Source organism: Vicia villosa, linkage group LG2, assembly GCF_029867415.1.
Source record: "Vicia villosa cultivar HV-30 ecotype Madison, WI linkage group LG2, Vvil1.0, whole genome shotgun sequence".
NCBI classification, from domain to species: Eukaryota; Viridiplantae; Streptophyta; class Magnoliopsida; order Fabales; family Fabaceae; genus Vicia; species Vicia villosa.
The window spans coordinates 199,767,057-199,785,920 of record NC_081181.1 but is presented as its reverse complement, the minus strand read 5'-3'; the positions used below and the strand labels follow the sequence as shown (position 1 = coordinate 199,785,920).

At 34.1% G+C, this 18,864-nt stretch overlaps 1 protein-coding gene across 1 annotated transcript; it reads left to right on the top strand.

Annotated features, from left to right (window-relative positions):
* The first annotated feature begins 2,750 nt into the window (after positions 1 to 2,750).
* Positions 2,751 to 3,984, top strand: LOC131647923 (uncharacterized). Its single transcript, XM_058917738.1, has one exon. The coding sequence runs from the start codon at positions 2,809 to 2,811 to the stop codon at positions 3,721 to 3,723; it is 915 nt and encodes a 304-aa protein (XP_058773721.1). The 5' UTR covers positions 2,751 to 2,808; the 3' UTR covers positions 3,724 to 3,984.
* Positions 3,985 to 18,864: the final 14,880 nt, after the last annotated feature.

Sequence of the window (18,864 nt, the reverse complement as noted above, 5' to 3'; positions counted from 1 at the left end):
CTAAGTTTTAGAGTAAATGTTTAAACCTACTCTTAAAAACATTATAATCCATCTCATAAATAATTGAGTTGACTCATGAACCTAATGAGTCAAACTATATATAGTTCAAGTTCAGCTAATTTAGTTAACGAACTTAGTTTTTAGCTCATATTCAACTCATTTGATTCATGAACCTAGTTCAGCGATTTAATTATTGAACCGAGTTTTAAACTATTTCTGAGTTGGTTCGGTTCATTTCCGATCCTAATATTAAGTACTAAATAACTAATAAAAAATCAGTGGAGTCTCGATCCCAAAAAATTTAGAAGATAAAACATGAAATTATTGCTAAATGTATGAATTTAGATGAAAAACATCAAGTAGCTGTCATCATTTATAAATTATCCCCTTCTTAGAAGGATCTCAAAAATCTAAGACTAAAGAATTTTATTAAGGGAGTTTGACAATTCGCCTCTGTATGAAGAGGAACCTAGGAAACATGATAGAAAAAGAAAAAGTGTTGGTTTGAATAAGCAATAAAATTAATTCACTAGTGATATTATGAGATTCACATTTTTGGAAGCCTTGTTGAAATTGACAATGAGGTGGAGGATTTTCCCATGAATGCTCCTTGTTTATTTCTATTATATCTCTTAGGATTTCCAAATACCATCGATGAATTACATTGTTAAAGTGGAATTATGGTCCATGGTTGTTCACCAGCATAACCCAGTACTAGTTAAGGTCCCACAAAACCCACCAGGCGTGGTCCATTTGCATCATATCATGGAAATTTTGTTGCGGCATTAGCCAAAATAGTTGGGACACCTACCCATAAATGTTGAATCAATTATTCTCTAACTTATCTTTGAATTTCTGCTGATGAGCCAAAGGTATGTCCTCCAACATAGGACATGTTGTTTGTTTACATAGTATGACCATAAGACGATACTTAATGCATTTTAATTTGTCCTTCTGCTTCAGGTGACCTCTTTTCCATATGCACATGTCCAAGTTGAATAATAACTTGGTTATAAGAATCATTTAGAATTAGGTTTCCCCCAGGGTTAGCCGTGACAAAAGTAGTAGTTTGGAAATAATAAGTTAAATATACCAATTATATTAGACTTAATTAAACCTAGGAAGGTCAAACTATAGTATAGATTGTCTGGTTTTGATGAACAATGCTTACCTGACATTTCCATCTTTGACATTTTTGTGCATTTGAAGGGACAAAGTTGTCATTTGAATTAGTTTTTTTGGCCTCAAATCCTTGATTTGTTGGATCTCATTGTGAAACATAGGTTGCACAATACCAACAAGTTTTTGAGAGGCTTGATATATGATATCATGAATCTCCCAGTTTAATTGTTGTGTAATGAAAGACATAGTCATCACTAGTGGTACTTTAGGTGAAACAACCGTCGCTCTAGAAACAATGGAGAAAGGCATTGTCGTTGGCATGCCCACATAGTGTAGAGGTTCATTTGGTAGTTGTTGGTCTGACCTCCTGGTAAATGATGGTGATTGTTAATCAAATGCCGGGGTTCTTTCCAGACCGCAAGTGCATATGCTAGACATAATTATGGTGATTAGAAATTTTTAGTGGTATTGGCCGTAGTATGACACCGGGCATGCCATAAATCAGTTTGTCGAACTATGAAAGTCATACGAGAGATTCGAACTGATAGCTCTCAACAATGATTTTCTTTTTCTTCAAGCGATTATGCTACAAGGGAAAACTATGTCTGTGAACTATTGATTTCTTAACTTCTCCAAAGAGCATTACATATGTATGCGGGGCAGTTTACTACTAGTCTAAGAAATGCATAAAAGTAAAAATAAAGAGAATACAATGTGGAAATAGATTGGTTGGATCTTTTGTTGAAATGTATAGAAGCATACTATTTATAGAGAAAACTATTTTATTGATCATAACATCATATCCTACAAAAAAAAGTTACTTCATTAAGTTATTTAAGTCAGTAGTGCGTGATTATTTTATCTATTTGTGGATACATTGTACCCCACATTTGTCTACCGCTTCATGTCCTTTCACATATTTCGTTGATCGCCTAGAAGTGCCCAACTTCCTTAACTCGTGGCTCTATTATTATCACTTTCCTCGATTAAACGCGTTACAATATAGAAAACATGATTATAAAGCCCTATTTTTCAATTTTACTTTGCTTTTGGCTAAGTACACATTCTTGACTAAATTAGACATCAAAGACTTGAGAAATATTAGGTTGAATCTCGCTTGATTATGCTGGTAATTGCAGCACTATACCTCGATTGTGGAATTACCAATTAGCTCTAAAATCTTAAGTCTACCAAAATTGATATTGAAATCACATCTCATAATTAGAATGTTATCAATTACTCACAACACTTTTTCCTTATTTATGATTCTTCATAATCACCAAACCAAAGTACTAATTTAATGCAACATGTTTTTTTTGTTGAAGAATTTAAAGCAACATATGATCATGTCACAAAGAGTACCTAAAAGCTATATATATAGTATATTGAGGAGGGCCAACTTTTTCCAGTAATAAAGCCATTTTTTCTTCCTTTTCAATTTTTAAATCATAGCATATTTAAATCACAATATTAACTGGCAAAACATATTTTAAAAACACTTAACCTACTTTTTGCTCTTCTATTCTTTACTTTCTCATATGATGCACATTAAAGTTGACATTAATATAATATAGTAAGAAAGAGACAGTAGAATGTGAAGTTAAATAGAAATAATATTGTAACATAGTCCTGTAAAAAAAACAAGGTTGTCTTCTCTCCCTCCTCTCATTGATTTTCCTTCTAAAAATGAATGTCTCAAACATAATTTCATGTTTCAATGAAAATGCAGTGAATGTGTCACATTCCTCATCTTGTATATCTCAAAACCTCACCCCTTCAACACAAAACTCAGTCTCATCAATCTACAAAGCAATCCTCTCCAACAAAAAACAGATGATGATCACAGTTACTTGGAGCAAAAGCAACTCAAATCAAGGACTCACTATAGTCTTCAATGAAGAAGAAGATCCACTAGCTGCAAGAGTTTTCAGACTCAACACAAACTCAAGGCTTTTCAGAAAGAAAAAAGGAAGCAAGTTGGTTGAAGTGGAACATATTCATCATGGATATTCAAAAGTTGAAGTCTTCTGGGATCTTTCAAATGCAAGATATGAAACTAGTCCTGAACCTGTTGAAGGCTTTTATGTTACAGTTTTAGTTGACTCAGAATTTGGTTTTATCTTAGGTGACAAAGTTGAAGAAAACATAACAAAGAAGCTGAAGAAAAGAACTTTTTTAGGCCAAGTTTCACTTTTTTCAAGAAGTGAATATTTTTCAGGTAACACAGTTTATTACACTACTAAAGCTAAGTTCTGTGAAAGTGGAACATTTCATGATATTTTGATTAGATACAGTGGTGAAAATGAAGGGTTTAAGTCACCTGTTTTGAATGTTTACATTGATAAGAAGATTGTGATATGTGTGAAGAGGTTGAAGTGGAATTTTAGAGGGAATGAAGTGATTTTTGTTGATGGTTTGTGTGTGGATTTTCTTTGGGATGTTCATAACTGGTTTTTTAGAGGTGTTTCTGGTTATGCTGTGTTTATGTTTAGGACTAGGAGTGGTTTGGATAATAGGTTGTGGTTAGAGGAAAAGTTGGATGTGAGAGATAATAATAGAGATGAGTTTTCATTGTTGATCTATGCTTGTAAAACTATATAAGAAATCTTCATTGTGAATCTGTTTTTTTTTTTTTTTTTTTCCTTTCTCTTTATTGTTGGTTTGGTAATGGTTCAAATGTGTGTAATTTTTCAATTTTTTATACATAGTTTGTGAGTTTCATTTTTGCAGAAGATTGGATTGTTTAGAATTGATTTTATGGTAAAATATCAATTATAATGAATATACACTTTGATGACCAAATCAACAAATTTTAACAAATTTGACTATTTGTAGTAAATTCTAAGTAACTAATCAACTAATTCTAACGGTCACTACCAAATAGAGACGCTTACCATGCAATTTTGATCTGTTTTAGATAAAATTAATCGAATTTAAAATAAAATTATTTGCAGTTTGATTCGATTTAAGATTATTGATTAAAAAATTTCAATATAATTTTATTCAATTTAATATGGGTCGCTTTTAAATATTCTAATTATAAATTACAATTTTTTATTAATATTGTAAAAATAGTATAAAATAATAGGTTAAATGAATATGTAATATATAATATATTAAAATAAATACAATGATTAAGATTAAGATTAAAATAAATTAAATTTTAAAAATAAATAGACTAAACTAAACAATCAAATAATATTTGTATGTGATTTTATTTTGAAAAATTAATTCGAAATTTAATCTAAGCGGTTTTTTAAAAAAATAACTAAGTATATTTATTTATTTTTATAATTCAGAGTTTTTAAAATTGATTTAGAATTTTTATTCGAATGAGCTTGGATTTCAAACACATTAGTACCAAACATTTTTTTTTTGTATTGTTATATGAAGGAAAAAAGAGAGTACAAATTGATGGTAGTTTAATTTATTTGTTGTTTGAGAAAGTGAATGATGAAACTGTGTTTGGATAAAGACATGAAAATGAGTGAAGATTTTGTAAAAAGGTAAACTGAGATTGTGGTTCTGGTTGGAGTGGTTGAATTGCTTTTGGCCTTTACAGGAGAATAAAGTTGAGAATCTTACAATTGAGCAATATCTTGACCAGATTGTTTTTCATTGCTCTTTTTCAATTTTGTTTGTTGCTGTTCATGTAAAGTTGATAAAAGAAACTGTATATATACAATAAGAATCCACTACACAAATAAAGGAGGTTGGTGGGTAATTGGTACTCTAAAACAGTGTAGTATGTTTTTTTTACTCATTATAAATATATGTTAAAACATGTACTTTAAATAGGAAATAAATATTTTAATTTTTTTTCACAGTAAAAATTTGTGACAAATTCTAACAAAATGTTAAAGCGAAATGAGTTATCATTTAAAGTTTTAACAAAAAAATGTAATTATTTATATTAATATGTAAAATATATTTAAAAAATTTATATCGTTTTATTTTTTGGATTAAATTTGATATATATATATATATACACGTTTAGGAATTAGAATTGAATGTAGTTGAGAAACTGATGATTTTGAAGTGGCGTTGATCTTTGATATGGTGGCGCGGGGTGGACTAGCAAGGTTAGCATTTCAACGCTCAAGTTAGTTCAAGATTCAAGACGAGTATAGTGAAATGTGGAGACCAAATAATGTATCTTGTTTTTCGTGTGATCTAACGTTTATACCTTGGGTCAAGTGGAGTGGATATGAGCTGAAGTTGGCTACGACCATTTGGGCCTTTGTCCGGCCTAGAACAGTTGCCCCAAAGGATTTGCTGACATTGAGAGGGTCGAGGAAACCTTTGATGATTTTGGTCGGCCTTCAAGGATATTGTCCGATGTGAGGTAGAACAAAAACACTTGGAGTTAGTTGAAAAAGTAATGGGAACACATACATTAAATGGACGATTGCAGTTTCTTGATCAAAATATTCAACTTTCTTCGTTTACTCTGCTTCATCAATCTCACATATCCCAGTACCTTCCTCAACTCGAGCTTTTTCTTTAGCATTTCCTGTTTTCTAGCAAGGATGTGTGATAACATTATGAACATTAGCGAGTGGTTCTAAGAGCGATACTTCTTCTATTGCGAGAAAGAGTGCATACTCTAATTCTCATCCCCATCCTCTTGTTCATGATCGCCCGGCTCTAGAGGTTATTCCTCTATTTGTCGATTTTGATTCATAATGGGCATATGGAAACTCCCTTGATGAATGAGATTATTTATTCGCCTCATTCAAAGCCTTCTTATCAGATGACGATAAAGAGGGGAATCATACTGAAGTCCACATGCCCCTTGTTTTAATTGGGGGAGGAAATTCAAGCTATCAAACATATGAGGGAACACGCAAATGATTTCGTTCAACTCTTCATGAGAACAAATAATCGTGAACCCAATGATGCTAAGGTGAAGGCCCACTTGGATCTTCGGGGTAGGTCAGATGTTATGTCCTGGATCACACCCGATGAACATTCTAATCAATCACATAGTTTGGAGGGACGTGACATCAGTGAAGCTGGATGACTTGGTGAAGTACAGATGATTGGAGGCCGAGGTGGTAGGCACCCCATCTGCCCTGAATACTGAAGCAACAATAGAGGTTGTTGGTATCGTGGTTTGCGACCCTCATGATTGGTCAACTCTTTTGGTGGGCTTGTAGAAGAGGATGTGCAACTTTTTTGACAGTTGTACGAGCCCCCTTTATGTGTTCCTGTTCACAAGGATATGGTTGCGGCTGCCTTTTTCTAATTTAGAAGTTACTGTCTTGAAGCATTTAAATGTTGCTCCTTCCCAGCTTCACCATAAGTCTTAGGTTTACATAAGGGTATTCATGTTTATTGTTGAGCATAAGTCTCGGAAGCCTTCACTTGGGCTATTTTTTAACTTATTTTACCTGCTTTTGATTTCTCGAGACGACTACTATGACCAAGTGCTCATAACCACCACATTCACTACTTTCTCTAACAGTGATGCCATTAGTGTCTACCCCCATAACAACAACCCCATATGCATCACAATGCAATATAATAACTGGAATATAAACCAAGTCTTGATAGATTCTAGAAGTTCGACAAATATCCTATTTTGGAACACTTTCCAGAAGCTCCAACTTGATCCTTGTAGCATTAAGGAATTCCCGTGCTCACTAGTGGACTTGTCAAGAGAGCAGGTATAAGTCAGGGGTCACATAACCCATGAAACGATCTGCAACACATAAGAAAATTCCAAAGTCAATTACCTCGTGGTGAACGCCTTATCACCCTATAATGTTATCCTTGGAAAGCCAACCATCAATTCATTAGGGGAAATTATATCAACCTAGTACATGATCCTTATCTACTCGTTACTTAACGGGTGAGTCAGAACTGTCCGAGGAGACCAAGAGAGCGCTTAAGAAAGTTATCGGAGGATCCTGACGATGAGGAATGAGGGTGTCACCCGCGAGGCTGCCCCACTTTCTGAGGCGCATGACACAAATACCACAAGTTGGGATCCCAAATTAGACTTTGAGAAAAAGAGACTCATAACCACATAAGATCTTAAAGGAGGTTCATATAGGGTTGGGTCACCAAGTAACAAAGATGGCCCCCTCACTTTCTGAAGAAGAAGAATGTGAATTAGTGGACCAAATCAGGAGGAATGTCGATTTATTCTCTTGGGCTCCCTCTGAAATTCCATGCATAGATACCAGAGTGGCGTGCCATCAACTTTTCATCAACACCACTGTAGGGCCAGTGACTAAGAAGTAAGAAAGTTAGTAAGCACCAATTTCATCATAGAAGTAAAATACCCAACCTGACTAGCCAACATTTTCCTAGTGAAAAAACATCAAACAAGTGGTGCATGTGCATAGATTTCAATGACCTCTATACAACTTGTACCACAAACCTTATCCCATGCCAGATATTGATTACTTGATCAAAGGATCCTCGGGATACCAGATTATAAGTTTCATGGACGCTTACTCAGAATACAACCATATTAAGATGTATTTTCTGTATGTGCCCAAGACGACGTTCATGTCAAACAACAACTATTATTATAATGTCGTGCACTCTTGCCTAAAGAATGTAGCCGCCACCTACGACTCATGGATGCAGTATTCTCCAAACCATATTAAGATGGAGTATTTAATGTGTATTAATCATGTTTTAATGGTGATTAGAAATGGAAACGTGGTGAGATGGTGATTGTAAAAAATTTATATATTTCATGTGACAATGATGGAAATAAAGACATATGGTATTTTGGCAATGCCACATTTGCAAATAGGGTTAATAGTAATTCACTCCCTATAATGTTAGCGAATTTTGCTTTTTCCCCCTCCCTACCTTTTGGCAACGGTTTTTTCAAAAAAAACCGTTGCCAAAACCTGCCTTTGGCAACAGTGTGTGTGTGTGTGTGGGGGGGGGGGGGGGGGGGTAAACCGAAACTCGCTCATATTACAGGGGGTAAACTACTATCAACCCTTGCAAATAAGTATTAAATGACATGTCCTATAAGACTTTATTTTTACGAAGTTATGCTAGGAAGTAAAGGAAGTGGTTCTTTTTGTAGGAGATAAGGATTTTTCACTTTGGATCGATCTTAGTCATTTTCCTCTTAGTCTATTTTCTTACTATTTATATCTCTCTTAATCTCACATTATCTCTTGATTATTTTTTTTATAAAGACACATATAGGCAGAGGAAGGTTAAGATTAAGAGAGATACAAAGAAATAGAAGAGGGAAGGAGAAAAAAAATTAAGGAGATATCCAAGTCTAAAGATGCTTTGTGTTTTAATGAATTTAATGATGAATCTAGATTGTTTAATGTATCTTTGATTTAGAATCATTTCACTTATATGTATTTGAGTTGTTCCTCCATGAGTTTATTGAGCATGTTTCTATTATTTATTTAAGAATCTGTATTTATCTTGGCCAAATTATTTTCACCAAGCTTTAGATAAAGGGTTATCTAATCATTACCTAATAATTTTGTATGGTGAAGGGTTAACCAGGCTTCTGATTCTCTTCTTGAAGTATAAATGATTATGTGAGTTTTATTTTATACCAAAAATAATAAATAATTGTGTTATTAACAATCAATGAATGAGAGATAATTTAATCTGAATTGATGTGGAGACGAGGTTTCTTTCTATTTGGGTTAGTGGAATTGTAGTAAAGAACTTTTTTTTTAAAATTTGTTTTTAGTTTTAGATTGTTCAACTAGAAATTTTAAATACGTATACTATGTACGTTTATCTACATATATTCATGATTGTGTAAAATGTATACAAGAAGCTTGTTTGCCCGAGAGGTTAAGGGGGAAGACTTAAGATCTTCTGCACATAAGTGCGCATGGGTTCGAATCCCATAATGAAACTCAATATACGCATGACTGATAGTGAAAAATGTGCTGGGTGCCTTGGGAACGTTTCATAGTAAATAATGGGTGAGTGATTATCGTAACACCAAGGTTACGAACACAAAAAAATACCTTTTATAATGGAGAGACAATTTTTTTCATGTTGAAGAGGTTAAGAGGGGAGGCTTAATATCGTCTACACAGTGCGTGTGGATTCGAATCCCACAACCAATACTTATGATAATAAAAATATTTATAAAATAACCCTAAATCTTATTATAGATCAATTTCTAGAATAATCATTTAAGTTGCATACTTTTTTAATGATTTGAAAATTATGAGATCTTTGTATATTATCGTCTATACTTGAATTTCTATTTAGAATGATTATCATAATAAAAAGGTTATTATTAGACAAAAACACTTTTTACAATGCATTTTTTTTCAAGTTTTAGATAAAATTATATCTTTTTTCAGAAATTCTTTTTCTTATATTTGGAGCATTTGAATTTTCAATGAGTTATTAAAGTTTTGCATATAATTACATTTTTAAATTATATGAATTTATTCTCGCTGACATAATGATAAATTTCTTATGACATTGTGTAATCACTTATCTTAATAATTCTTTTATAACTATTTTATGTAAAATATATGGTTTAGTTTGTAACATCACATAAAACTTTAAATATAAATGACTGATATGACACACTAATATAATTCTTTTAAGCGTATTTAAATGTCATTCACACTATTTTTGGGAAACTTTTCGGAAGGTCACTCGCTCCAAAATTAATCCAAGTCAAGAATGATTTATTATAAATTTATTATGGTACGAAAAACCAAAACTAATATGCATAATTGTTTCGGCAGTCTGTTGGAGCGGTAAAGCGGCAAGCAACAAAAGTTTTTGGAAATATTCATCCGGGAATTATCGTGTCCACAGAGATCGGTGAGAAGAACTGCCGTTCGACTATCTCGTGTTCTAAGTTTCATGAATTGGGTGCGGAAAGTAAATGCGGGAAAAGTAAATAAAAGCAGATAAACAATCTTAATAGTCTAAGAGAAATAGTTATGGAATTGCATTTCGTTCTACCCGTCGAATACTTAAATCTGAAGATCTATCGCTCGACACTCACAATACGCATCAACATCACCGGGCATCACTCGAGATGCCACATCGGTGCCCATGTCTGCAACACCGACGAAGGCTCAACCGTACTATTCACATCAGCGATTTCTCCACCGACACAAACAACACGGAGGCATTAGACTCGATACCCACTACGATTGTTAGTCCTGAATCCATGTCTGCAACCCAGAAACTAACAGTTATCATTCCTAATCAAGATCTATGGTGTCCATGTCTGCAACAACACAAATCCAGAGCATTTAAGCAAAAAGATCAAGAGCAACAACAATGATGATTTGTAAAGCGAATATATAAACGATCCCAAGATCCACAAATATACATACAATAAGAGTAGAAACATACATACAACACCCACCATTGGAATGAAACAAAGGGAAGAGAGAAGATGAACTGGAAAGATCTCACCGGTACAATGAAATCGAGATAGATCCATGATCAATCCACATGGTGTAGCATCCAATGGTGTTTCCTAAGCCTCTAAACTATCAAAAATGGATCAGAGCTCTTCCATGGGGGAAAGAGGTGATAAAAAACCTAAAAAATCTGTTATTAACTATTTATACAAAACTGAGTTTCGCAGTGGGCGCGACGCGCCCTATTTCAGTGCGACGCGCCCTATATAAATTTACCAAACCGCCCTAGCGCGCGACGCGCCCTAATCCGGCGCGACGCGCCCTAACTTCTGCCAGCCTATGTTCTTCAAACTCAAAGAGGGCGCGACGCGCCCTATAGCGCGCGAAGCGCCCTGCACCAGAACAGCAGAATTATTTCCTCTTTGCTCTCGCAGCCGTGTCTTCGACACTTTATTCCTCAAGGCTCCAAAAACGCAAGAATACCTACAAAAATACAACAAAACTATCAAACGGTATAAAAGTGTATGAAAATACATCTATTCACAAAGTATACGTATTTACACAAAAACGGGGAATTATTCAAACGGTATTAACAAAAAGCATTGATAAGTGCCACTATTTACATACACAAAATAACTACAATTTGGCACTTAACAACTCTCCCCAACTAGAATCTGTTTGTCCTCAAACAGGGCCAAACATTCAAAGAATCAAAAGTAAAAATCCAAAGAATCAAGAATCAACAAGATTTGGAAAAACGAAACAATTGTACGGTTCAAACAAAAACGCACAAACAAAGTAAACACTTACCACAATCCTACAACGAACATGAAAATGAAACGAATCCTAAGTACAAAAATCATATAAAACATTCTAAAACAAAACAAGCTCAATCACGAATCACGCCTGGCAAAAACTCATCGGTAGATGAAAAACACCGAAATGTGAGGACTTTGACACACACCCGACAATCTTGCAAACAATAGACAAAATTATGCATTCATCCAAAAATAGTATCGAAAACGCAACGGCACGAATCACAAGGGCTTTCAAGGTTGTAATGTGGCTCGGTTAACAAACAAGCGATAAGTCCTAAAGCTAATCGAAACAAAAACTTGCCTAAACCTAAGGGAGTAATTACTTCCACAAAGTTCCAAACAAAGGAATTTCAATCAAACTTTCTTTTTCATCACATGTTTCACACCAAACCCAATACTTATTAGCACAATCTTATTCCCAACTCTTTTTGTTATTTTCTTTTTCAAACTTTTTCTCTTTTTTCTTTCTTTTTCTTTTCTTACTTTTCACATTTTTTTCTTTTTCTTTTTCTTTTCTTTCCACTACCTCATATCAATCACATCATAAAGAGGCAAACACCTTCTCCCCAACTTGAATTCAACCATAACATAAAGTGAATACTCCCTACTTTCTAAGGCAAGGTAAAAATCCATCTAAACATCATAATTATAGGTCAAGAAAACAAAGATAATCAAAATCCATCAAAAAGGGTGAACTATGTCTCAAGTTCAAAAACAAAATGGACAATGACAAAAAGGCTCAAAGGGGGTACTAATGGTCACACACTCACAAGGTAAAATGACATTTGGCTTATGGTAGTTGCGCTCAAAATCAAACAAGTGCCTTGATCACTTTCGTGCATTCACAAAATCAATACAGACGAAAGATTAAACATAATAATATCCAGTTAAAACAAGAAATGTCGGTCACTCACATATATACACAATGGAAAGCCACCTCACATTTATGGTAAAAAGGGTAAACTAATTGTGATTCAATAATGAGCAAGTTATGCAAAAAGAATGAGTAATATGAAAATTGTACAAATGAAAAGTCTCCTAATCATGCTATGCTATAGAAAGCGATAAACGAGTACCTTGCTATGTACAAATTCGAACAATCATTACCGCACAACCGGCATGTTGAATCAATCAAAATTGAAGAATTACCAAATGCGACTTCAAGTAATCGAGCCAAAATTTGAGTCTAAACAACAACAAAAGAATTAACACATATTACTAAATATTACTACACTATAAGGCCTTGGTGGAAGTGGGAAAAAGGCGAGTCAAATGAATCATTAAAAAGAATTCATTGGCTAAAAGCTACAGACCGCGCTAAGCGCGGTCTAGCGCGCTACACCAGAAAGACAAAAACCAGTGCAACAAAACAAAAATTCTAGTGTGCCTCCACTTAACAACTATACATCTCATTTACAGAAAAACAGAAAAATAAAACCGTTGGGGTGCCTCCCAACAAGCGCTCGTTTTACGTCGTTAGCTCGACGCCTTTTATTGTTTCGCGAATGGTAAGAAACTTCCTCGCGGTACGCCAATGCTTTTGCCTCAAACGCCACCTAAAGAAAACGTCCTGCCCAAACACTTAACAAACAAATCAAAAGCAAAAGTATATACAAGTATGTGTAAAAACACAAATTTACAACGGAATGGTGAAATTGACTAAACAAGTTGAAAATTGAAGATATGTAATATAAGAGCTAATCCGAGTTCAACTTGTTTAGTAAGTTCACCAAACAAAACGAAACAAGTATAACTATACAAGAAAATACAAGTATGAGTCTATACACAAAATATACGCTATGGACATATATACGAAACTTAAACATAAAACCATCGCAATGCGATTAATCTCAACCAATCCCCGGCAACGGCGCCATTTTGTTGGAGCGGTAAAGCGGCAAGCAACAAAAGTTTTTGGAAATATTCATCCGGGAATTATCGTGTCCACAGAGATCGGTGAGAAGAACTGCCGTTCGACTATCTCGTGTTCTAAGTTTCATGAATTGAGTGCGGAAAGTAAATGCGGGAAAAGTAAATAAAAGCAGATAAACAATCTTAATAGTCTAAGAGAAATAGTTATGGAATTGCATTTCGTTCTACCCGTCGAATACTTAAATCTGAAGATCTATCGCTCGACACTCACAATACGCATCAACATCACCGGGCATCACTCGAGATGCCACATCGGTGCCCATGTCTGCAACACCGACGAAGGCTCAACCGTACTATTCACATCAGCGATTTCTCCACCGACACAAACAACACGGAGGCATTAGACTCGATACCCACTACGATTGTTAGTCCTGAATCCATGTCTGCAACCCAGAAACTAACAGTTATCATTCCTAATCAAGATCTATGGTGTCCATGTCTGCAACAACACAAATCCAGAGCATTTAAGCAAAAAGATCAAGAACAACAACAATGATGATTTGTAAAGCGAATATATAAACGATCCCAAGATCCACAAATATACATACAATAAGAGTAGAAACATACATACAACACCCACCATTGGAATGAAACAAAGGGAAGAGAGAAGATGAACTGGAAAGATCTCACCGGTACAATGAAATCGAGATAGATCCATGATCAATCCACATGGTGTAGCATCCAATGGTGTTTCCTAAGCCTCTAAACTATCAAAAATGGATCAGAGCTCTTCCATGGGGGAAAGAGGTGATAAAAAACCTAAAAAATCTGTTATTAACTATTTATACAAAACTGAGTTTCGCAGTGGGCGCGACGCGCCCTATATAAATTTACCAAACCGCCCTAGCGCGCGACGCGCCCTAATCCGGCGCGACGCGCCCTAACTTCTGCCAGCCTATGTTCTTCAAACTCAAAGAGGGCGCGACGCGCCCTATAGCGCGCGAAGCGCCCTGCACCAGAACAGCAGAATTATTTCCTCTTTGCTCTCGCAGCCGTGTCTTCGACACTTTATTCCTCAAGGCTCCAAAAACGCAAGAATACCTACAAAAATACAACAAAACTATCAAACGGTATAAAAGTGTATGAAAATACATCTATTCACAAAGTATACGTATTTACACAAAAACGGGGAATTATTCAAACGGTATTAACAAAAAGCATTGATAAGTGCCACTATTTACATACACAAAATAACTACAATTTGGCACTTAACACAGTCCATACCATATAAAATTTCATAGTTAAACATGCTTGATTTGGAACACTCTTCGAATTGTGACCTTCTAAATTATTTTTATAAAGTGACCAAGCAAGGACAAAACAAATTGCAAAAACTTTTATTAGTGTGTGTGAACAATCATCAATCCATAAAATCGTTATGGGACGTTGTCAATGGTATCATACTAGTACAATATCATCTAATGACGAAACAAGAAGAAGCTCATGGACATGCGATACATGATACATGTGAAGTGTGATGCATTTTATTTGACAAGAGTGCCCTTATGAGAAGTTTCCCGTAAAATTTGTGACTGAGGACCAAACATACTCAAAATACTCGTATTGGTTTCTAGAGTCATTTAGCTATACTAAAGTCTTCTACGATGTTACACTTATTTTGTTTGTTTTGTATATGTTAGATTATTGGGAGTATGTACACCATTATATAAACACTAAAATTATTATTCTCATATTATCAGAATTTTTTACGTGCTTATTGGGAGTATGTACACCGTTATATAAACACTTTGACATATTCTAAATTTTGAATTTCTGAATTGTTAAATATAAATATGACTTTGTTTTTAAATTAACTCTTGATTGGTTAGGTCAATCTGTTAAACCTTATAAAAGAGTCATGACTTTAGAGGTTAATAACTATTTAGTATTTGTCTAATTAAACTAAATGTTTAATTGAATGGTTGAAATATAGAATGATTAAAGAGAGTAGTGTGTCTTTCACCCTTACTCTCTAATTAATAATCTCTCGATTTTCTATTCCTTATCACATATCATATTGAGGTACATAATTTTTAATCTATATATTATGTAAATATGTTACAATTTATTATAATTTGTATATACTAATATGTTAAAATATATCCATTTATTGTCACCCATAATCCTTCACTTCATCAATATAGTAAATTAAAAATAAGAGAGAGTGTAATTTCTAACTTAGAATAGAGTATTTTTTATGTGGTAAGTGGTTAAATATGGATAGACAACTGTCGATATGGGCTACCCGGCCCTAAACGGGCCGGCCCTAGCGGGCTCTGGGCTTTTCAGGGTTGGGCCAAAAAGGCCCTGTATAATATGGGCTTGAGATTTACTACCCGAGTCCGGCCCTAGATGGGCTTCGGGCTACCCGGCCCTAAATGGGATTTTTTATTTAAAAAAATTAAAATAAAAACTCCATAATATTTATTTATTTAACATAATACATTTTTAAGTACTATATTATCTCTTATAAATACTATAATGTGTTTCTAAATACAATATATGTCTAAATTGTATAAAATAATACTTGAATATTTATTATAACTGAAAAAATAATATAATATGATGAAAAAATGTTGATTATATAAATGTATAATATTTAAAAGATAAAGATTGAATAAAATAGAGATAAAATTTAGCGAAGTGGGAAAAATCAATATGCTATTTTGGAGTAAGATAATATAAATATTAATATATTTTTTTAAAATTTATAATTATGCAGGCTTGATGGGCTACCCACGACCCATATGGGCAAGCCCTAATAGGTAGCGGGCTTTTCAGGGCTGGGCTAAAAGGCCCTGAAAAATATGAGCTCTAATTTTAAGGCCCAAGCCCTATGATTTTTCGGGCCTGGCGGGCCGGCCCATATGGGCTAGCCCATTTTGACAGCTCTATGGATAGTAACTAAAATTGACTAAAACATCAACAATAATTAATTAATAACAATTAATGGCTTATGAAACATGACAGGATTTTAACAAACTACAACAAAAGCAGAAAAGGTATGGGGACGACAGCCTGCTTGATGTGTGGAAACGTGCGCGAAGATTCGTTGCATGTTTTTTCATGACTGTGCTAAGGCCCAACAGTTATGGAATACGATAGTGCCAAACGAAATAGTGAGCAAGTTTTTTTTTCTTTTGGATTACGATGCTTGGATTTCTCTTAATATCAGTATGAGGAGTAGAAATGGGAGAGATTGGAAGAATATCTGGGCCTTCGGGTTCTATTTCCTTTGGATGTGGCGTAATAAAGAGCAGCATGTGGCGACTTTTATCCGTCCGTTTGATCTAGGAGCTTTTGTTTTTCAGAAAGTTAAGGATTATGCGGAAGCTATCAGTATGAATAAAACTGTTATGGGGATGAATATGGAAACTAAGGTGATTGTTTGGTCGCCTCCAAAGAGAGATTGGGTTAAGTTAAATGTAGATGGAGCTATGAAAGATAATAACGTTGCAGGATGTGGTGGACTTATTAGGAACAAACATAGCGTTTGGGTTGGAGGTTTCGGTAGATTTCTTGGAGATTGTAATTGTTTTATGGCAGAGCTTTGGGGTCTGTTTGAGGGAATCAAGCTTATTGTATCTTTGAGATACCTTAAGGTGGAAATTCATGTGGACTCTATTCTGGTGGTCCAGGCTATTGAGAGAGGGTACTCGAATATGCGGGAAAGTTTGACAATCATCAATCAAATTAGGAATTTGTTGGAAAATCTAGATGATTATTGTTTGTGCCACTCGTACAAGGAGGCGAATAGATGTGCACATTTGTTAGCTAATATTGGTTGTAGTATTAGGCCAGAGCATATTGTTTTTTCGACGGCTCCAACTAGTATTGCGAGTGTGTTAGAGGATGACAGACGAGGTTGTTCGTCTGTCAGATTGGTGTGTGTGTGTGTAGTCTTTTCTTTGTTGTTTGGGCTTCGGCCCTCTTTGTTTCCAAAAAAAAAGGGACCAATTTTTTCCCATTTTAACCAAAATAAAGAATAGAAAATATTACATAACGGTAGAAGCACACATTTTTATTTTCTCTTGTTTTCGTTAAATTGATATTAAATAAGTCATTGTTCCACTTTCACGATTTAGGTCATCAATAAGGTATCAACAGAGAAATGTTATGTTTAAACTACACTAATTTTTTGGGGAAGATCTCCTCCTGCATAGGGGTGCTCAAATTAACTGATTATTCGTATTATCATAGCTATATCCAAATCCAGTTATTAAAAATCGGTTAATTATTAATATGATTTTAATCAAATCCATATTTTGGATATATTATTAATATGGTTTTAACCAAATCCATATTTTGAATATCTATATCCAAAAATAAAAGCCAAATTAGTCTATTTTCATATAAAATTATGGAAAAAATAATTATCTTTATGAAAATAAATAAACATTTTTAATATCTTTTAAAAAAACAAAATTTTTTATTTTGAAATTAAATTTTTTTTTTTTTCAAAAAAATGTTTTTTCCTCGAAATGGAACATATGTTTATCTAAGCTCATTAATTGAATATTTAAGATCTTTTTGGAGGAAGGTGTTAATGTTGATGATGTGTATTTAAGTGAAAAGTTTATGACATGAGCTATGTTATTTTGTACAATCAACAACTTTCATGCATATGGTAATTTGTCGGGATACAACGTCAAGGGACATAAAGTGTGTCCTATATGTGAATCTAATACATGGTCCCACTAACTTCAATATGGAAAAAAAATCATTTACCTTGGGCATTAGAAATTTCTAAAACCCAATAATTTATATCGTAGATTGCATAAGGCTTTTAATAGAGAACAGAAGTTTGATCTTGCTCCAAAGCCTTTTAACCTTGGGAGAAGTTTATAAATGACAACCACACATTAATTTTGTATTTGGAAATAACCAAAAAGGGTTGTAGAAAAAATATTTGAAAAATAGACCGTGTTCTTTGATCTTTCATATTGGTCTAGCCTCAATGTAAGACATTGTCTTGATGTGATGCATGTCGAGAAAAATGTGTGAACTGGTTTGATTTAAATACTTCTAAACATTCAAGGCAAGGCAAAAGATGGTAGTAATTCCCGTTTAAATATGTTGGTGATGGGTATATGAAAAGACTTAGCTCTAGAGGAATTAGGACAAATAACATATTTGTCCCCGACATATCACACTCTATCTAAAAAAGAAAAAAAAGTTTTTGCATGGTTTCTAAATTCCTCAATTGTAACACCCCAAATTCTACCCGAAAATTATAATGCGGAAAATATCAAAGTATTTAAAATTTCAAACAACACATTGGAGTATCACATATCAAATTAAAACTTCAACTTCTATTTCATTCAACAATGATACATAGCATTCGAATTAATAGTCAACTATCAGCTTATCTTAACTCAAACAACTTGGAAGTATAACAAGTACTTCATATTATTCAACTTGAATTCAACAGTTATAATAACAACAACTAAAACATTAATAACATAGAAACAACAATATAAATAACCCCCCGAGTGCTACGTATCAGAGCGACACACCAACAGGACTCGGTGAAGCAACAAACTTCCACGGCTATACTTGAGTACCTGCCAATTTCCCATGGTAGGGGAAACATCAGCAGCAAGGGTGAGATATCAAACTATATAAATAGGATCATGATA